The sequence below is a fragment of the Vombatus ursinus genome, unplaced genomic scaffold, assembly GCF_900497805.2.
Source record: "Vombatus ursinus unplaced genomic scaffold, bare-nosed wombat genome assembly UNPS02014832.1, whole genome shotgun sequence".
NCBI classification, from domain to species: Eukaryota; Metazoa; Chordata; class Mammalia; order Diprotodontia; family Vombatidae; genus Vombatus; species Vombatus ursinus.
Window position 1 is genome coordinate 76,781,502 of NW_020954610.1, and position 27,626 is coordinate 76,809,127.

General features: G+C 38.8%; 1 protein-coding gene across 1 annotated transcript; it reads left to right on the forward strand.

Moving 5' to 3' along the window:
- The first annotated feature begins 1,146 nt into the window (after positions 1 to 1,146).
- LOC114026101 (myb/SANT-like DNA-binding domain-containing protein 3) lies at positions 1,147 to 10,960 on the forward strand. Its single transcript, XM_027839730.1, has 2 exons — positions 1,147 to 1,564; positions 10,233 to 10,960. The coding sequence occupies exons 1-2, from the start codon at positions 1,147 to 1,149 to the stop codon at positions 10,640 to 10,642; spliced, it is 828 nt and encodes a 275-aa protein (XP_027695531.1). The 3' UTR covers positions 10,643 to 10,960.
- Positions 10,961 to 27,626: the final 16,666 nt, after the last annotated feature.

The window sequence follows — 27,626 nt, forward strand, 5'->3', positions numbered from 1 at the left end:
AACCATTTCTTCACGTCCTGTCAGGTTTACTTATTTTCCTCGACTCCATCATGTCCTCAAGAAACCTCATCATCAGGAAACTCATCATATTTCCATATTAGAGAAGCTTTGGAACTCCCATCTCCTCTCTAACTGGAGTACTAGTGTAAGAGCTAGGACTTGAAGCTAGGTGTTGGGATTCTAAATTCAGTGGTCTTTCATTACGCAAAACAAGCTCTCTCTCTTTAAAAAAAGTTGTGGTTTAGTAAGATTATAGAGAATCTTATTTGATTTTATTTGCTGTAATATGTGAGAAATAATTTTCACCAGACAAAGAAAGACTAATGCAAGATGATGTTGTGTAGTGTAGAAGATAGATTGCTGGACTTGGAATCATTAAGACCTATGTTCAAATCTCTCCTGTTGACACTTATTAGCAAGTCAATCAGCACCTAATTTATAGTGTTGTATGTGTGAAAAGAAATGTATATAAAATAAGTTACGTGTAAAATTCTTTGTAAACCTTAAAACCCCATGTGTTAAATTATTATTATTAATTAAAAAGATATATTTTGAACATGGATAAATTTAAGGATATCATATATTTTCTTATTTAATAGAAGCTTTAGCAGAGAAGAAAACATTTAAATTTAGGGTTTTATAATATTGTAAGGATGATCAACTGTGAAAGACAGGTGCTCTGATTAAGACAATGGCTCACGACAATTCTAAAGGATTGATGATGAAAAAATGTTATCTACCTCCAGAGAGAGAACTGAAAAACTCAGAATGCAGATTGAAGCATACTTTTTTTTACTTTATTTATTTTTATTGTTTTACTTTGTGTTTTTTTTGCAATATGGATTATATGGAAATATGCTTTACATGACTCCTTTTGACTTACATGACTTACATATATAATCAATAACCAAATTGCTTGCCTTCTCAAGGAGGTGGGAAGGAGAGATTTTGCGATTCAAATTTTTTTAAAAGATTGTTAAAAAAATATTTAATGAAATAAAATAATTTTAAAAAATAAAATAATAAATTTAGGTCTTTACTTATGATTAGGATAAAATAATTTGTTGAAGATTTAGTTGAACATATAATTATTGTTTAAAACTTCCTTTTACAGGATTCTTACTGCCTGGAGAAAAAGAGTAGAAAATGCAAAACAACGAAATTATAAAACCTGCCAAATACTTTTCTGAATTGGAAAAGAGTATCTTGCTTGCATTAGTGGAAAAGTATAAATATGTGCTTGAATGTAAGAAAAGTGATGCTAGGACAATTGCACTTAAACAGAGGACCTGGCAAGCCCTCGCCCATGAGTACAATTCTCAACCAAGCGTCTCACTACGAGATTTCAAACAATTGAAGAAGTGTTGGGAAAACATCAAAGCACGGACCAAAAAGATAATGGCACATGAAAGGAGAGAGAAGGTAAAACGGAGCATTAGTCCGCTTCTAAGCACACAGGGAATAGGAAAAGAGAAGATTGCCAGCATGCTCCCTGAGCAAATTTACTTTTTACAGAGTCCTCCGGAAGAAGAGTCAGAATACCACCCTGACACAGCAAACCAAGGTATAAATGCTCCTGTTACCTCTTGCTCTGTTCATTGGGATGCCATCTGCATTTTTTGTGTAATGTCCCCAGTTTTTTTTTGTTTTGTTTTGGGGTTTTTTTTGGTTTTTGGCTAGGCAATGGGGTTAAGTGACTTGCCCAGGATCACACAGCTAGTAAGTGTCAAGTGTCTGAGACCGGATTTAAACTCATATCCTCCTGACTCCAGGGCTGATGATGTATCCACTGTGCCACCTACCTGCCCAATGTCCCCAGTTTTTACACAAACTTTGATGTTGGTTCTTGATTTTCCCCATTGAAAGCTGGGGACCATGGTGTTGTTGCAAAGGGAAAGAATCAGATGCTAGAATAAGTTATTGATTTATATGTTTGCAGCCCTTTATCCTTGTGATATCTTATTACAGGTCCTACAGACACTTACAAAAATAGGAGAATTTTTTATTTAATTACCCAAGGACTGCTGGTGATTATATCATTTAGCATGATGCATCAGAAGGCATTCTAAGGATGGAAACAGGCATTCTTCAAAGGGGATCTGCCCTGTTATTAAATAGCAGAAAATGAGCATTTCCACAGTTTATTGCAATGTTTCTTCAGTGATTCCCAACTGTTAACAATACCCTAGAGGGCTGCTAGGTGGCGCAGTGGATAAAACACTGGCCCTGTAGTCAGGAGGACCTGAGTTCAAATTTGCCTCAGACACATAACACTCACTAGCTGTGTGACCCTGGGCAAGTAATTTAACTCCAATTGCCTCACCCCCCCAAAAATACCCTAGGGATCTCAAAAATTCTCAAAGAAAATTAATTTTAATTTTTTAAAGAGCGATTATAATTCTAGTATTTACATAGCACTTTAAGGGTTTTTAAATGCTTTACAAATAGAATCACAATTTATCCTCACAACAGTCTTATGAAGTAGATGCAATTATACCCATTTTACAGATGAGGAAACTGTGGCAGACAGAGTTTAGGTGACTTCCCAAGGGTCACACAGCTAGTAAATGTCTGAGTCTAGATTTGAACTCAGGTTTTCCTGATTCCTAGAATTATAACTGTTTGACAAGCATGTCATAAAGTACTTATCTAAGGAAAAGGAAGAATTGTTGCACACACACACAAAAATAATGGCTAGGTATCACAATTTAAAAGGCTAGTAGTAATCACTGAACTATTAAAATATCTGTAGATAAGTAACAGGCAAAAAGAAATGGCTATACAGAGATGCCTTCCTCTTTAGGATAATACCAGAAAATATTTATTTGTGGCTTTGGAAACCCTCAACTTAGGTACTGGGTTTTTTAAAACTAAAGCTATTTGTAAGTCAGTTATTTAGAACCTGGAACACATTTTCCCGTGGAATCAGTCCAACAAATATTTATTATACATCTGTTGTTTGTAAAACACTATATGCTAGGAGCTGAGACTAAACTAATGTTAATGGCTTTCAACAATATCTCACTAATATTAGGCTTCATAGTTTTCTTTTATTTTTTGGTCTTTTTTAATAGCTACATAGTGTGATTTTCTATATTTAAAAATTTTATATGGTAGATCCAATATGTCCCTCCTTATCTGGTGCCTTCTGAACTTCTTTCTTCTTCTCTTTATTTTTCAATCATTCATTGATGTCATTTTCTTTTCTTCCTTTTCATAGTATCTCTAACACTAATTTGCCGTTTCCCCCAATTCCTAACCCCTCATCAAAATAAAAGTTCTCTCTTTGGAGCAAATAAGCATAGTCACACAAATCAAATCCTCCTATTTGCCATATCTTAATTTATATGTCTCATTAAATACCTCTAGTCCATCACCTCTCTGCTAAGAAGGGGATCTCCTTTGACCACTTAGCAAATGGAACTGGCGACATCAGGCATATCTTTTTACATGTCTGGACTTTTCATTGGCCCTTTTAAAACAATTTTTTAAATTGATGCCTACTAGGGTTTTGTTATATTAAACTCATTTGCCAATATATTCCTCCCACTCCACCCCCAACCCTAGCCTTGAAACATCCCTTTTAACAAACTGCTAAGCAAAACCAACAGATTGTTAGTATTTTTGGATATATATATATGTTTCTCATTTTTTTCATGTTTTTCTTTGTGTATAATAAAATACTGAAGTGCAGCTCTACTACGTCATTCTGGCATGGAGCTGACCTTATCTTCCTGTCAATAGGGAGAAACTTCTAGCAAGCTAGAAATGCTAATAGAATTGACTTGACAAATGGACCAAGAATCCATCATCTCATCACCAACCTAGCCAAGTTTAAAGAAAAAGAGAGACGTTCCTAAGTGATGACTTTTTTGACCAGGGTAAATCCTGAAACTGGTCTAAACTATAATGAAGTTGTGATGTGCATTGATTTAAAGAATAAGCATGATCACAAATCTTTCAAAGTATTGAAGAAGTATCCATTAAAATATGTCTTATCTGACATCCTCCATATTTTCAGTAGTCATGAATTTATCTTTCCTTCTTAAAATGGGATAAAATAGGCGGCTAAGTAGTACAGTGGATAGAGTACTGGTCCTAGAAGCAGGAAGATCTGAGTTCATCATAAGTGATCTGAGACACTTGTTAGCTGTGTGACCCTGGGCAAATTACTTAACCTTTGCCTGCCTCAGTTTCCCCATCTGCAAAATGGGAATAATAACAGCACTTACCTCCCAGGGTTGTTGTAAGGATCTGATGAGATAATATTCATAAAGTACTTTGCAAAACTTAAGGTGCAATGTAAATGCTAAATATTTCTGTTTTCCTCTACCTTTTAGTGAGAGTTTTGAAAAAAATGTTTTTTCTTTGGCCCATCTGCAATTTATTGCATGTGTTATAAAGTATAGAAACAAGCCTTCTCTATGGTTGATCTCAAACTATAGAGAGGTCCCTGGTTGAATACCACCCTATATTCTTCAGTGTTTTTCTCAATGATTTGAAAACATGGAGGCAGGGAGGATGGAGAAACATGCATTTATTAAGCACCTGCTATGTACCAGGCACTGTGCTAAGTGCTTCATATATTATCTCTTTTGTTCCTCACAGCGATCCTATGAGGCAGGTGCTATTATTCCTGTTTTGCAGTTGAGGAAACTGAGGCAGACAGGTTAAATGACTTGTTGAGGGTCACACGGGGAGGAAGCAAACATCTGAGGTAATATTTTAACTCAGGACTTCCAGACTCCAAGCCCAGTCCTCTATCACTATGCCACCTCGATGCCAACTTAAATGGCAACAGAGATGGCATACTTGTCAGGTTCTAGGAACAAAGTTGAAAGGCATCATCAATGAATTGGCTGATTGAATTGAGATCTCATCACACAATAGTAAAGGGAAAAACAGTGAAATAAGGTTGGAAATGTAAGTTGGGGACAGATTGCAGAGGGTCTTAAATTCTAGGCTGATGAGTTTGGTTTTTTTTATCTTAGAGATAATAGGAACCACTGAAGAATTTTAAGCAACTCTTAAGATTAAGAAGTCTGGTAGGGCAAGGATATAATTTTTTCCTTTTAAAATTCCTTAGTATTCTTACTCCTTCTAGATAATTTTCACTATCAATTTTTCATATTCTTTAAAATTTCCCATAGGGCCTTAAGTATGCAATATCAATTGCATTAAATCGCCCTGAATATTTAGTCTTCCCAGGCATAATAAAATAAGTCCTCCATTTAATAATCCTTTCATTTAGTGCTCCCACTGGAATTTAATATTTCTATTTACATAAATAGCTTATTACTGGGTTTTATAACTAAATATTAAATATTTTCTATCACATTATTTTTTCTATTGTATTTTCTATCTAGGTGCTGTTAGTGTATTGGAATACAGTTGATTTTTAATTATTTATCACAACCTTGCTGCTCATTAAAATTTTCTTAAGTGATATATTTTGTTTTTACATCACCTTCATTTCCAAATATGTTCCATCGTTCATTATCTGTTCTAACAAAGAATAAAACATAAGGCAATTCAACAATGCCGGCCCAACACATCAAATAAGTCTGACATGTGGAAGGTTCTACACTCACAGTCTTTCCTCCCCCCCGCCCCATTCAGCAAAGAAGGGAAGGTGGTGCAATTTCTTATTTCCTCCTGGAGCCAAACTTAATCATTATAATGACAGAGAATGCTGAGTATATTTTGAATTTGTCATTTTAAGTTATTCTCTTGGATTTTCTAAGTTTATATTAATGTTGTCTGTATAATGTGAAATTATTTCTTACTTTCTACATTTATAACATTTCTTTTTTATTTCTGATCATGGTGATCAACATTTCTTTATTATATTCAGCAGGTATTAGTTGCAGGAGACCTTGTGCTTATTTTTAAGGGGGAACTTTTCTAGGCAGTATGATGTTAATTCTTGGTTTTAAATATGATCTCTTTGCTATATTAATAAAAATTATTCCTACCTATTTTAAGAATGGTAGCAGGGAAAAAAAAGGATGGTAGTGGATACAATCTTGCCACTTATCTGCTTAAGTAATTATGGAAGTTTTTCTTTGTTTTATACTTAATATGATACATTGATAACTTTTCTTTGTGTCATACTTTTCCTTGGTCCCAGGAAATAACTCTTAATGTCTGCTAAGTTGTTTTTTTTGTTTTTTTTGGTGAGGCAATTGGGGTCAAGTGACTTGCCCAGAGTCACACAGCTAGTAAGTGTTATGTGTCTGAGGCCACATTTTAACTCAGGTCCTCCTGACTCCAGGGTCGGTGCCCTATCCACTACGCTATCTTGCTGCCCCACTAAGATTTCTTATAGGATTATTTCAGTAAGTGGGCATGTTGCCCTTTTCTGGTGTGGGAATAAAAACCACAGTGAATAAGATTAGAATCTGTATAGCGCTTTAAGATTTGCAAAGTGCTTACTGTATCTGAGGAGTATGGAGTAACTGGGCTTTCTTGTGACCTGTCACCCTTTCCCAAGACTGTATTTGTACCCCTCGCTATCGCCAGTCATCTTGACTTTTGTCTTGCCACAGATCTTTATGACTCTGGAGGAGAGAATGAGGCTGATGACTTTGCCTGCCTGGCTTAAATCCAGTTCATGGGCAATTCATGACATCACCCTCATGATGTCATTGATCAACAACAATTTGCAAAGAGTGGAGCAGAGACTCCAGAGTAGTGTTGTTGGATAGAGATGGTCTACAGGGCCTTCTGTTCCTCTCCTATAAGATAATCCCTAGTTTATTTACAAGAGCATAGTACTCTTTGCCACATAGGTGAACCTCCCCTTTTTCTGTGATGGACTTGAAATATTTTCCTTTAATATTTTTCTTTACTTACTCTTTAAAGTGCTTGGTCAGAATTTATTTTTATTCTGTACTTGACAAATGCTGCCACCCTCCAGAAAAAAGAGCATTTCCATATACAAAATAAAACAGAAAAGGAGTATTACATATGAAATTATGGTTTTATTATGTATAGCCCATTTTTTTTAAAACATCTGTAATTAATTTAGCATGTTTCTTTCAAAGCTGTGCTGTTTCTGTTTTCTTCTGAACTTCTTTCTGGTTTTTTTTTCTGGGCAGTTTAAAAAATGCTTCATAGAACCTGCTTTTCTTTTTTGTCAAAACTATTGGCAGATTCCTTCTTCCTCCAAATCTCTCCCCACCCCACCCAGGAAAAAAAAAACACAACCTTTGTAACAAATAATAAAGAAAAACAAATCCACGCATTTGATTTACCCAAAGATATATGTCTCATGTCATGAATCCAGCACTCCAGCAGGAGGTGGGTAGTCTGTTCTATCATCAACCCTCTGGAGCCCTGGTTGGTCATCATAGTGATCAAGTTGTCAGGTCTTTCAAAGATGTTTGTTATTACAATGTTGTTATTGTATAAATAGGTTCTCTTGGTTGTGTTTACTTCACTCTACATCAGGTTTCTCTGAAAGTTTCCCTTTTGCGATTTCTCATGGCTCAGTAATATTCCACTACAGCCATATACCATAATTTCGTTAGCTGTTCTTCAATTAATGGGCATCCCCTTTGGTTCCAGTTTTGTATGTGTGTGTGTTTTGCTATAGCAAAAAGAGCTGGTACAAATATTTTTGTATATGTGAATCTTTTCCCTCTTTTTTGATCTCTTTGAGTTATAGGCTTAGTATATCACTGTCAGAGTTCAGTAGCTCTTTGAGCATACTTGCAAATAGTTACCAGAATGGCTGGGCCACTAATAGTTCACTAATGTGTCAGTCTTCTCAAATTCCTTCCAACAATTGTCATTTCCCTTTTCTGTCATCTTAGCCAATCTGATAAATATAAGGTATAACATCAGACTATTTTTAATATGGATCTCTTTGATTATTAGTGATTTGGAGCATTTTTTTTCTCCTTATGATTGTTGATTATGTAGATATCTTCCTTTGAAAACTGATTGCCTGTTCATATTCTTTGACCATTTCCTGGGGGAATATATTTTTATATTTTATTTACATAGTTATATATTTTTATTTATAAGGGGTTTATTTTATTTATATTTTATTCATATTTTTTTTGTTTTTTGTTTTTTTTAGTGAGGCAATCAGGGTTAAGTGACTTGCCCAAGGTCACACAGCTAGTACATGTCAAGTGTTTGGTCTGAGGTCGGATTTGAACTCAAGTCCTCCTGACTTCAGGGCCGGTGCTTATATGTATATATTTTAATCATTTCTATCTTATATGTTATTGTTGTTGAGCCATTTTCAGTCCTGTCCAACTCTTTGTGACCCCATTTGGGGTTTTCTTGGCAGAGATGCGGGTCCAGTTTGCCATTTCCTTCTCCAGGTCATTTTACAGATGAGGAAACTGAGGCAAACAGGGTTGAGTGACTTGCTCAGAGTCAGACAGCTAGTAAATATCTGAGGCCTGATTTGAACTTGGGAAGAAGAATCTTACTAACTCCAGGTCTGGCATTCTATCCACTGCACCACCTAACTGCCCTCTATCTTAGATATCAGATTGCTTTTGGAGAAACTTTCTGTAAAAAATTTTTCCCCAGTTAACTTTCCCTTCTCATTTTAACTTCATTGATTTTGTTTGTGCAAAAATGTTTTCAATTTTATGCTATCAAATTTGTCCGTTTTTGTCTTCTGTAATCCTCTCCATGTCTTGTCTAGTCATGAATTCTTCCCCTTATCCATTGTTGTATAAGTATCATCCTGTATGCTCTGCTAATTTATGATAGACCTTTTATATCTAGGTCATGTATCTTTTTTGGAACTTATTATGGTATATGGTGTGATATCTTGGTTTAATTGGTTGTAATTTTTTTTTAACTTTGACTCTATTCCTATTTCCTTAATCTCATCTGTATCACAAAGGTTGTATTCTTGCCCTTCCTTTTTTTTTTTTTTTTTTTGGTTTTTGCTTTTGTTAGGCAATGGGGTTAAGTGACCTGCCCAGGGTCACACAGCTAGTAAGTGTTATGTGTCTGAGGGCAGATTTGAATTCGGGTCCTCTTGAATCCAGGGCCGGTGCTTTATCCACCTTCCTCCTTTTTTTCAAATGAAGAAGGTGCCCTGATCTTAGTGCTACTATGTAGTGAGAGAATAACTGGGCTGTATTTTTTACATCATCTCTTGATATTTCAGGCTTAGACTGGATATAGCTCAATATACTGGGAATTAGGAGCTTGAGAGACCCTTCTCTGCTATTGACTTCCTATGTCACCTTAAATATGATGTGATTTCTATGTATTTTGCTTGAAAAAATGGGAAAAATGATGCCTACATATCCTTCCTCTCTCATCAGGACTTTATGCTTACAAAAAGCAATGTAATGTAATCCATGGTTGGGAAGCAACTTATCACTAGAAATGCCATTAGGCATGTTTAGAATGTGTGCTAACTTTTCTAGGTCATCCAGGTTTCATTGCTTCATTAAGAAAATGGCTGTCTAGTTAATAGCCTGAAAAAAATGTATGTATTTTCAGTTGGCCACTAGGTGCCATAGTGGATGCAGCAGTGGACTTGGATTCCATAGGAACCCCATGTCCTTATTTTAGATACTTCCTAGCTCTGAGGGGCACTTTACCTCTCTCACCTTTAATTCCCTCATCTGCAAAACAGGGATAATAATAACACTTAACCTTACAGAGATGCTGTAAGCATATAAAGAGACCACACATAAAGAAAGAGCTTTGTAGTCTTTAAAGTTCTGTAAAAATCTTAGTTATATTGTTGTGGTTGTTGTTAAAATTTAAGATGAATTTCAGATTAGTGGATACAAGACTGGCCTTGGCCACAGGAAGACCTGGGTGCAAATCTTGCATCTGACATATCCTGTCACTGTGGGTAAACCACCTAACTTTTCAGTGTCTTAGGGGAAACAATAAATTACAGACAAGTTGCCGAGTTGCATCAATGAAGGATGTTCCTACTCAAGAACTTCAGTTCTAGACTTTACTTACACTTACAAAAACAAACCCTGAACTTTATCCTATGGAGAAAACACTTTCTTCCTCCTGGCAAAAGTGCACTGAAGCAAAGACTCTATGTAAATCCATTTTATCTGATGGTTATGGTTTCAAATTTTCATACTTTCTGTTGCTTCCCATTCACTTTGTCTTGCATCTCTCCCAGGGCGTTTTGGTATTGCCCTTCCCAATCTGGCCTCTGCATTACAGCCTGTTGATATGGGATAGCAACCTTTGAATGTCTGTTTTCTGCTTCTGTCTTTCAGAACCTTTTCCTGTTTCAAGTCGAGAACTATGCGAGGAGGAGAAGGAACTCATTCACTTCCCAGTTTGTGAAGGGACCTCTCAACCTGAACCTTCATGTTCAGCGGTCAGAATGACGACCCATAAAAACTTCCGGAGCAGAGCCTCTCAGGAAAGTGCGTTAAAGAAGATGCATGAAGAGGAGCACCATCAGCAAATGTCCGTTTTGCAGCTGCAGCTGATCCAGATGAACGAAGTGCACGTGGCCAAAATCCAGCAGATCGAAAGAGAGTGCGAAATGGCAGAAGAGGAACACAGGATAAAAATGGAAGTTCTCAACAAAAAGAAGATGTATTGGGAGAGAAAACTGCAAACTTTTACCAAGGAGTGGCCTGTGTCATCATTTAACAGGCCCTTCCCCAATTCACCATAGAAGATGGGAAATGAGCACACATGGGAATTCACATTTAACTAAGGTGTTTGGGGAAAAGGGTGTGTGGAATAAATCTGTGAATCCACAACTTGTCTAAGTTGGAAGGAGACCAGTTAAGTGTCTGAGTCAAATGGAGAGTAGTAACTTTTCAGAGGTTACATTCAGGTAACACACACGTCTCGCCCCCTTTCTGACTCCTTTGTCTATAATCACCTCTACTAAAGATGAGGAAAGAAGCGATTTTAGTTTTTGAACATCGTAGCTGTAGGTGTGATCATTCTGAACGTGATGTTGTCTTTAATTAGGATTCATACAAGAACTCTGTGGGTTTGTTTTTTGTTTGTTGTTTTTTCATCAAATACAAGGTATTTATAATGTGACCGTTTATTATTATCATTTGGATTATTTTGTACGTGCAAATGAGGGAGCCTCTTGGGAGGCCAAATACTTGATCCTACCATTGCTCTGAGCACATCTGAACCGCTTCATGTAGAATTAGCTACAGAGTTGTGGCATGATCTTTTTAAAAAATCTCTTCCATTTTTATTCTTTTAAGGTGATTTTGATTTTTTTTATAATAATCATCTGGAGCCCGGCCTAGTGCTGGGGAAAGAATGGTACAAAAACAAGAGCGTGAAACAAGGATCTTGGTCAAGAGAGGTAAATGACAGAACCTGAGAGTCTGCAGAGCAATGGAGGCAGATAGGAGTCTGAAATGGCAGAGGGTAAGGGGGCCAACTGAATGCCAAGTAGACAGTGGAATGACAGTGGAAAAAATATTAGCTCTGGAATCAGAGCACTTGGGTTCAAATCTTGCCTCTGACATTTACTGTTGGTGTGATCGTGGGTTCAGTTGTGATCACTTATCCTTCCTGGCCTCAGTTTCCTCAATTATAAAATAAAGTTGTATTAGATAGCCTCAGATCCTTTCTAGCTATGGGGTTAGGACCTGAAATCCAAGTTCTTTTGGCCGTGTGTGTCAGAGGGTATGAAAGAGCAACCAGCACTGTATAAAGAGGCCAGGTTTCTTCCAGAGAGAGCCAGGATTTTGTAAGCATAATAAGATGGACAATGTGTGAGACAGATTTTGGATAATAGGTAGTTTATTAAGAGAGACAAATATAGAGACAGATTGAGAGACAGTCAAGGGAGGGATGGAAAGAGAGATGACTACAAAGTCATGAGAGAGATATGACTATAGTGTATGTATGTGTGTGTGTGTGTGTGTGAGAGAGAGAGAGAGAGAGAGAGAGAGAGAGAGAGAGAGAGAGAGAGAACTATTAATTTATATAATCGGTTGTTTTGGAAAGGTATTTCCAAAGAGAAGTTTGAATTCCAAAACTGTTCTGAGCAATGGTAGCTCATATCATTGAGTAAAGTGCACGGCCTCCAGGGTGATCAAGAGGAAGGAAGGCATTCACTTGGATGAATACATTTGAGTACATTTGTTGCACTGTCTTATTATTTTATAATCACATCTTGTATATTTTAAGAAGATACTGCCCTCCTGGCAGCGTTCCCAAGGGCTCCCCTCACCTTTTCTCTGGATTTCCTACCTACTTCTATAGTATTAAATTATTGATTTCCTTTTATTTGGGCTTCCAGTCACACCCAAGGAGAGGCTCATTCACCAGCCATGCCAAAGATGCTAGCTTATAGTCGTGTCATAAAATGATGCATTTAGAGAGTGGTGAGCTGGTTGATTGCTTTTCCTATCTTACCAACATGGACTGATTCAACAGAAACTTTGAGAAGTGTTTCCTGAGCATAAAATTACAATTTGGAGAAGAAAAAGCTAGGATAAGCAAGGCGATGAACACTGTAAGAGATGGCAAAATTTCAGTCATTAGAACATTGGACTCAATGTTCAAATCAGAAGATTTGAGTTTCCATTCTACTTACTTATATAACTTCAATATGTCACTACACCGAGCCTCAATTTCCCCATATATAGAATGAGGGGATTGGACTTGATGACCTCTTAAGGTTCCTTCTAGCTCGAAAACTTCAATCCTATGACCCCTCTGAGCCTCAGTTTCCTCATCTGTAAAATGGGGATAATAATGGTTGTACTATCTACCTCACAGGGTGGTTGTGAGGAAGAGTGCTTTGTAAACTGTGAAGCACCATGTAAATGTGAACTATTATTATTATAAATTATAAGGTAGTTCATTAGTTTTCCAAGGCAAAATTTCCCAAGGCCATATGTGATGAGATAAGGAATCAGAATAATGAATGGGATATACTCTATATGGACACTATGAAGAGAATGCTGAATTTGGGGTTAGGAAGCCTGGGTTTGAGTCCAACTCAGACACTCACTGGCTGTATGACTCTGGGAAAGTTACTTAACCTTTATAAGCCTCTGTTTCCTGATCTATAAAATGGGGATAATAATACCTGTATTACCTACCTCACAGGGTTGTTGTGGGGAAAAAACTTGGAAAAGCTTAAAAGATATAAATGTAAGTTGTTATCATGCTTAGGTTCTGGAGGACAAAGACTTATTTTGTTTAGAGCATCAGTACCAACAATATCCTAAAACAATGCATCTGCAGAAGGGTTGTGTGCACCAAGCAAAAGGAATGCATTTCTAAACACTTGAGGCACCTGACATCTTCTGGGCTTTCAATGCATCACTTGCTCTACTTTTTAAAATGATTTAGTATTTTCCCCCCAATTACATGCAAAAACAATTTTTACCATTAGTCTTTTAAACACTCTGAGTTCCAAATCCTCTCCCTTGGGGCAGCTAGGTGGCGCAGTGGATAGAGCACCGGCCCTGGAGTCAGGAGTACTTGAGTTCAAATCCAGCCTCAGACACATAACACTTACTAGCTGTGTGACCCTGGGCAAGGCACTTAACCCCATTGCCTAGCCAAAAAAAATTAATTAATTAATTAATTGGAAAAAAAAAAACAAATTCTCTCCCTCCTTCCCTGCCTCATTGAGAAGGCAAGCGATTTGATATAGGTTATACATGTGTTATAGGTTATACATGTGCAGTCCATTACTTCTTTTCTAACAGCCTGTCCCTTATTCTCCCACTTCCTTGGGTCCCTGCGTTCTGTCTAAACAATATATCTCTAAATTCTCTTCAGTTCCCTGTGGATCCTACCAAGGTCCATATTTATTGCAGATGGCACAGTGTGGTGGAAATAGCACTGGAATTCAGAAGACATGATTCCAGACCCAGATCCATCACTGGGTATTAGTATGACCCTGGGCAAATGCCTTCCCCTTTCTGGGCGTCAGTCTTCTCATCTGTAGAGGGAAGGGTTTGGACTAAATGGCAGGTAGTATAGTGGATAAAGTCAAGAAGACCTGAGTTCAAATCCTGCCTCTAGCTTTGTGACACTGGGTATGTCACTTAACTCTCAATTCCTCAATTTTCTCATCTGTAAAATTAGGGAGACTAGATTTCATGACCTCTAAGGCCCTTTCCATCTCTAACATTCTATGTTCTTGGGTAGGAGATCCTATCATAGCTTCAGAGTTTGAAGGGACCTTAGAGACCATCTAACTCAATTCCACTTATTTTATAGGTGAAAAAAAAAAAGGTCCACAGAGCTTCATGTGATCTACTGAAGGTCACATTTTTATTGTTCAGTAGTTTCAGTCATGCCTGACTCTTTGTGACCTCATCTGGGGTTTTCTTGGTAAAGAGACTTGGGTGGTTTAGCCATTTCCTTCTCCAGCTCATTTTACAGATGAGAAAACTGAGGCAAATAGGGGTAAGTAACTTGCCCAGGGTCACACAGCTAGTAAGTGTCTGAGGCTGGATTTGAACTCAGGTCTTCATGACTCCAAGCCCAGCACTCTATCTACTGCACCACCTAGCTGTCTTGTAGGTCACATAGGTAGTAAATAGTAGAAGTGGGATTTTAACCAAAGTCCTATGATTTCAAAGCCATTGCTTGTTTTCACACTGTACTCAAAGTAATCAAAATGAAGCAATATGGATTTCTTTTTCTTTTGTTTTTTGGCTAAAGAGAAGCACGCCATCCACTGGATGAATTTTCTCAGTTTCTGTTTTCAGGACAGTCTGGTCTTTGTGTGTGTTTATGTGTGTGCATGGAAATTTAAGACTGGTGTTAGGACTAGATAGGATAATGCTGGGCAACTTGACAGATGAGGGAAGAAGGAATGATAAGGAGATATATGGGAGATTAGTGTGAAGTGACTGAGTGGGTGAAGCCAAATTATAGAGCACCTTGAGTGCCAGACTGAAAAATTTGGACTTTTTTCAGTAGGCAGGAGGGACTCATTGAATCTCTTTGAACTGGGAGTTGACATGAGCAACACAGTGCTTTAGAAAGATTTCCCTTGCAGTGATTTGTGGAATGTACTGGAGTAGGGAGAGATTAACAGCAGAGAAACTGGCTATCAGGCTCTTGCAATGAGCCAAGGAATAGGTAATTAGGACCTGCACTGGGGCCATAGCAATGGAAGGAGAGGAATGAGCAATAGTACAGGAGAGACATTGCAGAGAAGAGAGGACCGGGTTTAGAGATGGGAGGTGAGGGAGCAAGAGGGAAAAGAAACAGATTATTTTGAAGTTTCAGGTATGGGTAAATTAGAGAAAAGTGATACATGGATAGGAATGGGGAGGTCCAGAGGAGATCCTCACAGGAGACACAGGTGTGCACTCGTAGGCCCCAGCCCTTCCAGGAACCCTACAATGCTGCTGCCTCGCCCTCCTCTTCACTTTCTCTTGTTACTCCATTTCCACCCTACTACCTCAGCTGTGGTCAACTCTACATTTGCTGCTGGGATCATTCCATTGCCCCACCACCATCCTTTCTGCTTCTCCTGATGCTGCTTACATCTTTAGCTATGCCTACCTTCACATTCTTCACCCACTCCCATCACCTCAGGCAGCGCCACTACCACTACCACTAAAACCATTGACTGAGGGCTGGGAAACTACTCCCTGCCAATACCTTGTGTCCAGGCAGTTGAGCCTCCACAAATTATGAAATGTTGATATTTTAAAAACATTTTCCTATAAAGGAGCTTTGGTCCCAGGGAATTTAATGGAATGAATGTACAACACATCCCTTTCTGTGTTACTCAGAGAGCCTACAAAAGTGAATGTTTCCCTGGCTAGTGTTATAATAGTGTCCTCTTGCATTTACATTAAAAATAAAGTATATTTTGAGGGCAGTGTTTTGGGGAAGGCAAATGAATTTTTTATGTAAATTATTTCCACGCTAGTCACATTGAAAAAAAAGCAAGAAAAATAAAGTGAGAAAATTATACTTTAATTTGTACTCAAAGTCCATCAGTTCTCTCTCTGAAGATGGATAGCATTTTTTCATCATGAGTCCTTTGGAACTGTCTTGGATGACTGTATTGATCAAAGCAGCCAAGACTTTCAACAGCTGATCGTTATTACAACATTGCTGTTACTGTGCACAATGATCTCCCAGTTCTTCTCACTTCACTTTACATCAGGCCATATACATCTTGCCATGTTTTTCTGAAACCACCCCCTGTCATTTCCTACAGCACATCAGTGCTCCATCACAATCATATGCTATAACTTGTTCAGCCATTCCCCAGTTGATAAGCATCCTCTTGATTTCCAATTCTTTGCCACCACAATGAACTGTTACAAATATTTTTGTACATATGGGTCCTTTTCTTTTTCCTTTGATATCTTTGGGAAAGGCAAGTGAATTGTATTTCACTTTGAAGGGTCTCTCTGTAGGGAGAATGGCAAAAATATTGTCTGATTGTGAACAATGGGCAGAGGTTGAGGAGAAAAGAGGCTTGGTATATAAAACCTCATAAGCCTGGAAAAGAAGAGGACATGCATTTTCATTGGCACTAATTCATCAGTCTCCTGCCAGTCATATCCCTCTGCCTTTGTACCCTATGACACTGACATTTTTCTCCCTCTAAGAAATATAATGAGGCAATTCTTCTGTACATTCCAATGGCATAGAAAAGAATGATACTTGTCATAGTACTATATTTCATTTTGGAAACCTCAATGTCAAAGCATATAACCTAATTATATTTCACTGGACCCCTTGGATTTCCTTGGTGTCTTCTATCTATGGCTCATTCCTGGATGGCCATCTTATTTTCCTTCTTGCCTTCTCACCTCCCTTGACATCTCCCCCATTTGTTCCCATGTCTTCTCTATTTTTTCCATATGGCTTCCCCTTCCTTACTTCATTTCCCCAAATCTCTAGCTTGGCACTGTTTCCCCTTTCTCAACATGGGCCTCAATTCTCCCACATCCTGGAGGTCAAATTACTCTGTGTGTGTGTGTGTGTGTGTATGTGTGTGAAGGGAGTTGTGGAATACTTAAAATTAGACTGTATATTCTTACATTTGGTATGGATAGGCTGAAGGTGACCTTTGGAAGAGCCAAGTAAATAGGGTCCTGCTGTATTGTGCCAGCTTCTATGTTGGCAAAATTCAACAGCTGTTGGAAGCCAGTGAGGGAATAATGGGATTAATGGTGGCTGCAAATTCTATTCTTAACTTTGCCATGAAGTGTGCCCTTGAATGCAACTTCATTTTTCTCTGCCTTGGTTTTTCCATTAGTGAAATTGGTTTGATGCTTATCTACCTCCCACGAATGTTGTTAAGATTAATCAGTTAATGGTGGCAAAACATTTTTGTAATAAAAAGTATTCTAAAGTATGTGACATTGTTGTAATGCTAACATTCACTCCTGGTCTTAAAAGTCTTTCTGTGTTCATTTTCCCTGCTATAGCAGCATTACAGATGTGCCCACTTAAAAAAAAACTCATAGCTTTGTGTGATCGTACACCCTTACCCCCTTCTCCCAGCTGGGGAAGCTGGAGCCGGTAAATTGCTTCACTTAGAGGCACTTAGTTGCAGCAGAGCTAAAGCTGATAGGTGTTTGCAACATGGTGAGAACTCAGAAATAGAGGGCCACCAGGCTGCCAAAGGAAGTGAACCAGCCCAGTTCAGAAAAAAAGGAGCAGGTTAAAGCTTCTGGGCTGACCACTATTGGAATGGGGCCTATGAGTGGCCACTGTACTTCTAGTCCAGGTGAGATAGGAAGATACAGTCTCAAAAAAAATTAAGCATATACAAATCCAACATATATTAGAACATGGTTGTTTGCTTTACAAAAGAGTTCAATATAGGAGTCCTGTAAATAGTGAGCCTTTAGGGATAGTTAAATAGAATTCCTTTTCCAAAAATGTGATTTACATATAGCTTTTACAGAACATTTCTACTGAATAAAGAAAGGCAGTCCAATATATTTGATGGGTTTCTGAAATAATTGAAAACTCAGGAATAGGTCAGTCAGCTTATTATGATAAACTAGATGGCAGTTCTATGGTCATCTCCACATGACTCTCTGGATGGTGGCTCTCTTGTTATTTATGTGAGAAGGGTGGCTCAGTTACTCCCTTAACACACTAGGATTTGAAGATCTGGTTGGACCAGTAAAACATATGAAGGCTCATAGATATTCCTAATATCAACCTGGTTTAATAGAATTTTTTTTTAAAGCAATGGACTGGGAGTCAGAAAGTCTGGGTTTGACCAGTTTCACCACTTGCTGTCTGACCTCAGGCAAGTCACTGAAAGACTCTGAGCTGAAGATTCCTCCTCTATAAAAAGAAGGCTTGTCCTTAAAGTGTTTACCTTTAGTGGGAGCCAAGTACTTTTCAGACGGCAAAGTACTTTGGAAACCTGAGCTGATGTAGTAGTCACTTGGAAGCCCAGATTTCAGATTTAGATTTTTCTGATTTTGCCCTTCTTTTTGCGCAAAGCATGAGATGAACCCCTTGGAGTTGATGAGGGGAAAAAATCCTTATCTTCCTGTTCTTTTTCCACTGTTAGCTGGTGGATTTTCCAACAGTGGGCTAGTGAAAGTACCTAAGGGGCTCTGAAAACCATTTAGGAAAGTGTTGAGAGTGGATAGCAACCCCTAGAGAAGGTATTCTTAACTGTTTTTTTGTGTCAATCTGTGGCAGTCTGGTGAAGTTTATGGATCACTTCTCAGAATAATGTTTTTAGTTGCATAAAATAAAACACAGTAACCCATCATTTTGAAACCTAGTTATGAACCTGTTAAAGAAATGTGTGATGTAGCAATATGTCTAACAGCAGTTCTAATAACTACCATAATTTCAAAGGAGCGATGAGGTAAAATGATATTTCAAGAAAATCTGTAACTGCTAATATGGTATGAAAATATCTGATTTCTATTGGTGATAAAATCACAGCTATTGCTAACATTACTGTGGTTTGTTGCTTATATTCACAATGGAAGACAATGTTAAATTTCACTTAGAGGTTAGTAAAAATAAAGATGTAATTTTTTTCAATTTTTTTTCAAAATAATCTATGGACCTGGGGGTGGGGGTCTGTGGACCCTACCCTCAACAATACCAATTCACACATAGTGTATCTGATCTTAGTCTGGTCTAAACCTCCATCTTGATTTTTAGTGACATAGCAAGCAAGAGAATTCTCTCTTTCATGTTGCAGAAAGGTATTCTGTGGGTTGCTGCTGGCCATTGGCCAGAAAACCAAGTTCATAATTTCAAAATATTTAGAGATCACTGACTTCTTATACTGGTTATTCAGTCTGTTAGGACCTCAGGTTTACTGCCAAGTGATATTGGATGCAAATCTTGAAAAACATTCACAAGGCTAAAAGAATTTGGCCTCAAAGGTACTTGAACAGGTAGTTCAAGTCATACATTAGACATTTCCTAATTGTCAATTACATGCAGAATACTCTGCTAAGAGCTGGAGCCGGGAAGATTATAGGGAAAAGCTCAGTCAGGCAAAAAGCTTCTATTAAGCACTTTCTAGGAGCCAATGCTAAATGCTGGGGATACTGAGGAAGGAAAAAAAAAAAGAAAAAGCCCTATCCATGTCCACAAGGAGCATACAGTGTAAGGGTGGGAGGTCAAGGGGAAGAGGCAACATGTAAATAATTAGGTATGTGCAAAATACATACAGAGAAGACGAAAGGTAATAATAACAAAGGTAAAAAGGATAAAGGTAATATGAGAGGGGAAGGCACTAGTTGCTAGGACCTCCTGCAGAAGGTAGAATTTAAGCTGAATCTTGAAGGGAACCAGGGAAGTTGAGAGACAAAGGGAGAGAGGGAGACCATTCCTGGCATAGGGAACAGCCAGTAAAATGGGCATGGGGATGGCAGAGGGAGTGTCCTTCAAGGTCCTACATCATAGCTGGATTATATCATTCATGGCAGGGGGAATAAATAAGAAGAATAATGGAGAGGTAAGAAGGCGCCAAGTTGTGGGGAGCTTTAAATACTAAACAGAAGAATTGATATTTCATGCTGATGGGAAAGGAAGCCACCAGAGCCCAGTGAATGGGGCTGGAGAGGCGGGGTGGAGGAACATAATTAGACCTTCACATTAGAAAAAATACTTTGGCAGCTAAGTGAAGAACAGATTGGAGTAAGGAGAGACAAGGTCAGAGGACTATTGCCACAGTCCAGGAAGGAGGTGATATGATGAGATCCTGAATAAGTGGAGAGAATGGGGAAATATACAAGAGATGCTGTGAAGATAAAAATGTTAAGATTTGGCATTAGATTTGATATGTGGAGTAAGTGAATGAGAGTGAAGAGATGAGGATGACACAAGAGATTGTGAGCATGAATAAATGGGAGGATGGTGATGCCCTGATAGGAAAGTCAGGAAAGTTTTCCTTGATATAAGGAAGTTTGGAAGGGGGAACAGATTGGAGAAAAGATGATAAGTACTGTTTTGGACACATTGAGTTTAAGATGCTTATGGGACATCCAGTTTGAGACATTTAAAAGGCAGTTGGTGATGCACAATTGTAAATTCAGGAGAGACTAAAGCTGTACACATATATCTGGGAACTGTTTGCATAGAAATGATAAGAAAATGCATGGAGGCTGATGAAATCACCAAGTGAGACTGTATAGAGGGAAAGAGAAAAAAGGCCTAGCCTTGGGGAATACCAATAGTTAGCTGGCATGACCTGGATAAGATATAGCAAAAAAGACTGAGTAGTCAGACAGTAAGAGAAGTGTCATGAAAACCTAGAGAGGAGAGAGGAGCCTGGATCACAGGCTAATCTACAGTATAAAAATACTGAAGATAAGTCAAGAAGGATGAGAATCGAGGAAAGGCCATTAGAGTTGACAATTAAAAGATCATTGATGTCTTTGGAAAGGGCAATTTCAGTTGATTGATGAGATTTGAAGTCAGACTGTAAAGAGAAGAAGCCAGCAGATAGGGAAAATGATGATAAGATGGAGTTGAAAGGACAGTGGCCACAATTTACTAGAGAAGTAAGAAGGGGATAGGATCAAAGGTGCATGTAGATAGATGGGCCTTGGCAAGGAAGAGGGCCACTTTTTTTATTTGGAGTGAAGGAGGAGATTATTGGGAAAGATATCTGAATGATATGAGAGGAGAAGGGGTAGCTCTTTGTTAGTAGCCTCAGTTTGGGGGGGGGAGGGTGAAATATGAGGCAAGGTGCTCAACTAAGAGTATAGGGATCAAGTCAACAGAGTATTGTGATTTCGTCCAGTTCCATTCAGCAGCAAAGGAAATAAAAAAAGGTAGATGACAGGAGTAATCCAGAGTTGGGAGGTAGTTAGGTTATGATTAGTAATAAGAAGAGGGAAGAAATTTAAGATGAAATTCATTTGGTTCAGCAAAGGTTGGAGATAGGGAAGAGAGGAGAGTAGAGGTCAGTTCAGTGGTGATGGCCTGGATAAGAACTGAGGGTGGAGGGGAATCTAGGTAATGGAGAGGAGGAAGAACAGGGTTAGAGGTTTTAAGGCACTGGGAAAGAGAATGATAAAAGACTATGATTAGATGAAGGAATTTCAGAGTTTGTGAACAAGAATAAGTTTGTGAAAAAGGACCGGTAATACTTGTGGGTGATGGCAAGATCAAGGGTGTAACCATCTCCATGTTTTAGCTGAGGTGGATTGCAAGAGGTCATGGGAGGTGAGTAGACTGAGGAATTGAGAAGTTGGGGTATTGGAGTGGGGTCCCAATATGTATACAGGCAGCTAAGTGGCTCAGTGGATAGAGGGCTGGGCCTGGAGTCAGAAAGACCTGAGTTCAAATCCAGCCTCAGACACCAGCTGTGTGACCTTAGGCAAGTCACTTAACCTCTGTTTGCCTTAATCCACTAGAGAAAAAAATGGCAAGCCATTCCACTATCCTTGCCAAGAAAACCCCAAGGACAGCACTGATGTGCTATTCAAGACTGAATGTATATTGAAGGACTCTGGTATGAGGAAAGGAAATGAGGAGGAAAGAAAGACTGTGAGCAAAGTACTGAATTCATTGAGAAATGAAGGGGAAGTGTCCTGAGGGCAAAAGATAATTGCCGTTAGATAAAGAAATTTAGTTAAGAAACAGTTTAGGCCTTTATGGAGCTTATAGTCTCTTAGGGCCATCTAAACAACCTATCCCCCTTCCCATCCCTGACATCCTCCAGCCCTTGCTTGAAAGTTCCAGTGAGAGGAAACACCCTACCTAGAGGCAGTCCATTCTATTTATGGATGGCACTAATTGTTCATAAATTTTTTCCTGAAATAAGCTTGAATTTGTCTCCTTCAAATTTTCATCTGTTCCTCTGAATTCTGCCCTTCAGAGCCAAACGGAGTAAGTCTGATAAGTCTTCACATAACAGCCCTTCAAATATTTGAAGACAGCCATCATGTCTAAGCCTTCTCTTCTCCAGGCTAAACATTCCCAGTTCCTTCACCAGATCATTACATGGCATAAAGCTTTTCACTCTTTGGCTTTTCACCCATTCCGAGTTGCTGTGCTCTGGAAATTCTCCAATTTATCAACATCCTTCCTAAAATATGGTTCTCAGAACTGAACACAATATTCCAGATGTTACTTGTCCAGGGAAGACTGCTGGCTTCCTCCTTATTCCTATAGGCCAGGAGTTCTTGACCTTTTTTGTGACATGGACCCCTTTGGGAGTCTGGGGAAGCCTATGGACTCCTTTCTCAGAAGAATGTTTTTAAGTGCGTAAAATTAAGTGCATAGGATCACAAGGAAAACCAGTTATACTGAAATACAATTATCAAAATATTGTTTAGAAAGCTCATGGACCTGAAGTTAAGAACCTCTACAGTAAGCCATGATTCTATTAATACAGCCCCAAAATGCAATAGTTTTGGGGGCTGCTGCATTTTATCCTCAAAACAGCTCATGAGGTAGGTACAAATATATTATTATGCCCATTTCACAAATGCTCAGAGAGGTTGACTTGCCCATGGTTATATAGCTACTAAGAGTTTAGCTGTGGGATTTGAACTCAGGCCTTTCTCATTCCAAGTCCAGTTGCTTTTTTTTTCCCCACTACACTACACTACCTGTGTTATAAGCTGTGGGGCTGCATGGAGGGTTAGTGATGGGTTTTGCCCTTTCTAATATCCTCAGTACTTAGCACAGTTCCACTTAACAAATGCTTGTTGATTATCCCAACAGGCCTTCCTTTTTTCCTAATATTCTAATTCTAAATAATTTGACACCTCTACTTCCTCTCACCCTAAGATAATTATAGAAGTAATTATTAGCACTAAGATCCAGCTCAGTTTTCCATATATCTTTGGCAGAAAAATCCAGTATTGTGAAATCTCTTCTACTAAAACACTGATGTTTTATAATAAACAGCTTGGTTTCACAATGACCTTTCCACCCCATACATCCCACAATCCTGCTGGCATCCTTCAGGAAGAGGTAAAAAGCATGACCTTGTTCCCATCTGAATTTTCCATAGTCTAGTTCTTTCTTTCTTTCTTTCTTTCTTTTTTTCTTTCTTTCTTTCTTTCTTTCTTTCTTTCTTTCTTTCTTCCTTTTTTTTTTTGGTGAGGCAATTGGGGTTAAGTGATTTGCCCAGTGTCACACAGCTAGTATGTGTTATGTGTCTGAGGCTGGATTTGAACTCAGGTCCTCCTGACTCCAGGGCTGGTGCTCTACCCACTGCACCACCTAGCTGCCCCCCCAACCCCATCTGAATTTTCTAGTGAAACATGACACCTGCTGATCTTCCAGTCTGTGTGACTCCTTTACCTGTTCAGTCCCTGCTTTCATGTGATCAGAAGTAGCCAAAAGTACCCTAACTTTCAGAACATCAGAAAGACAGCCCCCACTCCCCACTCTAATCCATCCTCCATTTCACTTCAAATTGGTGCTTCCTAAAATGCAAGTCTGATCATATCACATACCCCTTCCCAAAACCCATTAAATAAACTCCAGTGGCTCCCAATTACTCCCAGAATCAAATATAAAACCCTGTGACTTCCAGAGCCCTTCATAATCCTGCCCCTTTTTACCTTTCCAGTCTTCTTAAAACTTACCGCCCTTCGTGTTCTCTGGCTCTCTGTCCTATGTGCCTGGAACTCTCACCCTGCTCATCTCTACCTCCTGGCTTCCCTGGGTTCCTTTAAAGTCTCAGCTGCAGTCCCACCTTCTGCAAGAAACCTTCCTCAGCACCTTAATCCCAGTACCTGCCTTCAGAGATCACCATCAATTTATCCTGTACTTATCTTGGTTGTACATAGTTATTTACATGTTGTCTTCTTCATGAGATTTTGAGCTCCTTGAGGGTAGGGACTGGTTTTGTTTTGTTTGGGGTTTTTTGCCTTTTCGTTTTCTTTTCTTTTTTTTTTTTTTGTATCCTCAGCACTTAGGATAGTGCCTGGACACTATAGTTGACTGACAGTTAATCAAATGCCAAATTCTGTCAATTCTACCCCCACAACATCTCTCCCATTTTCTCCCTAAAACTCCAATTTAGGCCTGCATCATCTCTCCTCTGGACCAGATTTCTGATTGGCCACTCTGCTTCTAATTTTTCTTTTCTCCAGTCCATCTGCCATATAATAGCCAAAATAATTCTTCCTAAGGTACAGGTCTAACCAAGTCATTTCCTTTCTCAAAAACCTCTGGTGACTCCCTAATACCTCTAAGAGGATAAAATACACACTCTTTATTTTGGCTTTGAAGGGTCCCAGTAATCTGACTTCAGTTTACCTTTCCAGATCTATCCTCCTGGTACAGTATCACTTCTGGCCAAACTAGATTATCGGTTATTCTCTGAGGTCAACAAACACTCACTAGGTGCTTATTACATGCTAGGTCCTATGTTAATTGCTGGAGATACAAAGAAAGGCAAAAAACAGTCCTAACCTTTAAGGAGCTCACATTCTTAGGGTGTTTATAGTGGAAGACAACATGCAAACCGTTGTGCACAAACAAGACACAGATTGGTTAAACTGGCAGATAACCGCTAAGGGACGACACTAGCATTCACATAAGTGATGCCTGGAATTCACACCCCCTTCTCTGCCTGTCACAAACATGATCTTTCTCCACGAACCGTTCTGTGATCCTCCCAATTTGTGCCTGCTTTCCCTTCACAGTACCTAATATTTACTTATATGTGTTGCATCCATCTATTATTAGAATGTAAGCATCCTGAGAAGCATGGAATAGATTTGCATGCCAATGCCTACTACAATACAATGCTTTACACCTTTTGTGGGGGGAGGCAAAAGACCTGGGTTAAAATTTCAGCTCCACTTTTTTCTACCTGTGTGGCTTCTGGTTTCAGTTTCCTCATATTTAAAATTTTTTTCCCTTTTTTAAAATTTATTTTTATTTTTCAACTTTCACTTTCACAAGATTTTGAGTTCCAAATATTCTCCCTATCTCATCCCATCCCAAGATGGCATGCATTCTGTATACCCCTTCCTCTAATCTGCCCTCCCTTCTATCTCACCCCGCCCATTCTCTTATCCCCTTCCCCTTCTATTTTCCTGTAGGGCAGGATAGATTTCTATATCCCATTTCCTGTACTCATATTTAAAATTAAAGCGTCATACTAGATGATCCCCAAAGTTCCTTGGAAACTTAAAACTTTGACCCCATCTAGGGGACCTGATCCTTGTTTCTTCCCTCTGACTTCTTCCCATCACTCTTTGTCCTTCTCTGTACCTAAATTCCAATCAGAAGCCCCTCCCTCAGCTAGGCAGCACAGGTCTAAGCACTTTTCCCTGACAAGAAGAGCATGAAACTGACGGTCAGAAGCCTGAGGTTCTGTTTTAAGTTCCAAAATATTGGACAAGTCTTTTCTACTTTGGCCTGCCTCACTTGCCCCAAATGCAAATTAACACCAAAGGGCTCAAATGATAGTTACTTGCATTTTCTGTCAGGAAACACTTCTAAACACTTCTGTTTTGGTTATCACCCACCAAGCTCAGAGTCTTATCATTGAAGAATAAGCTTACTTCTATTTAATAACTCAGAAGAACAGCAATTGACCATGTTTTCAAGGTTCAGACATGTTACATCCTAATCCAAACATTCTATGCTTCCCTCATAAGCATGAAACCTATATAGCCAAAGAGATTATGAAAACTAAAGTAGAAAAAGTTCTGGTCTCCGGGAGTTGAATGATCTGGATATAAGCTGTGTGACCTGGGCAAGTAATTTGACCTCTTTGGGTCTTAGTTATCTCAGTCTTAAAATAGAGATAATAATGTTTGTTCTGCTGTAACATTTATTACTCAGGCCCTCATTACCTGAAGGCTAGGTAGGTTATATTTTATCCTTCCTCTAGGGTTCTCAAGAACCCTTCTTAAGGAGAAGCAAAGGGGTTTTCTAGGCTTTCTGCAACTGGTTCTAACACACCACCAGACACCAAAGGTGTCTCCTCTAGTGTATGGGAGGGTCCCGAGCACCTCAGTTCCATTTAATCACTAACAAAGTAGCTTTTACAAAGGAATGTTTACTTCAAAGGTACAATAACAAATAGATAGGCATACTCTCCCAAAATGTGGAACATAATCCACCTCCATTATACTACTAACCTCATATGCTGGGGGAGTGGAAGAGCATTAGGTTCATATCTTAACTCAATTAACTCACTTACCTGCAGAACACACAGTCTCAAGTTTCAAGTCCAAAGCCCCCATCAGGTTCCCCTGTTGGGCAGCCTGGCTGCAAGCTTTGGCTCAAAGATCACCATGGGTTGAAGTGGTGGGAATCACCTCCAACACCTGACACTAGAATAAACCCAGCACCACCAGGCCCATTCCTCTCAGAGCCAGGGTAAAAGAGAGGCTGTGCAAGGGAAGGAACTTTTCACCTCTCACAGGTTCATTCAGTTTATGATGTCAAAGCTCTGGGTGAACAGTGTGGTCTTCACCCTCTGGATTTAGCAGGAGGGAGTGCAGAAAAGAATGTGAGTCAGAAAGAAGGACCATCCTATGCCCAAAGGGCTATAAAAATGTGCATACCCTTTGACCCAGCAATAGCACTTCTAGGGCTATATTCCAAAGAGATCATAAAAATGGAAAAAGGACCCACATGTACAAAAATATTCATAGCTGCTCTTTTTGTGGTGTCAAAGAATTGGAAATTGAGAGGATACCCATCAATTGGGGAATGGCTGAGCAAGTTGTGGTATATGAATGTAATGGAATACTATTGTGCTTTAAGAAATGATGAACAGGCTGACTTCAGAAAAATCTGGAAAAACTTGTGTGGTCTGAGTGTAGTGAGCAGAACCAAGAGAACGTTGTACACAATAACAATCACATTGTGTGATGACTAATATTGATAAACTTAACCCTTCCCAGCAATACAAGGATCTAAGACATTTCCAGAGGCCTCATGATGGAAAATGCTATCCACATCCAAAGAAAGAACTATGGAATTTGAATACAGATCAAAGCATACTATTTGCTATTTTTTTTCTCTTCTGTTGAGTTTTGTTTCCTCTTTCTGGTGGTTCCTCCTATTGGTTCTAATTTTTACTTACAACATCACTAATGTGAAAATATGTTTAATAGGAATGTATATTGTATAGACTATAACAGATTGTGCGCCATCTTGGGGAGGGTGGTGGGGAGGAAGGGGGAGAAAAATATTAAACTCAAAAGCATATAGAAGTAATTGTTGATAAATCAAAATAAATTAATTTTAAAAAA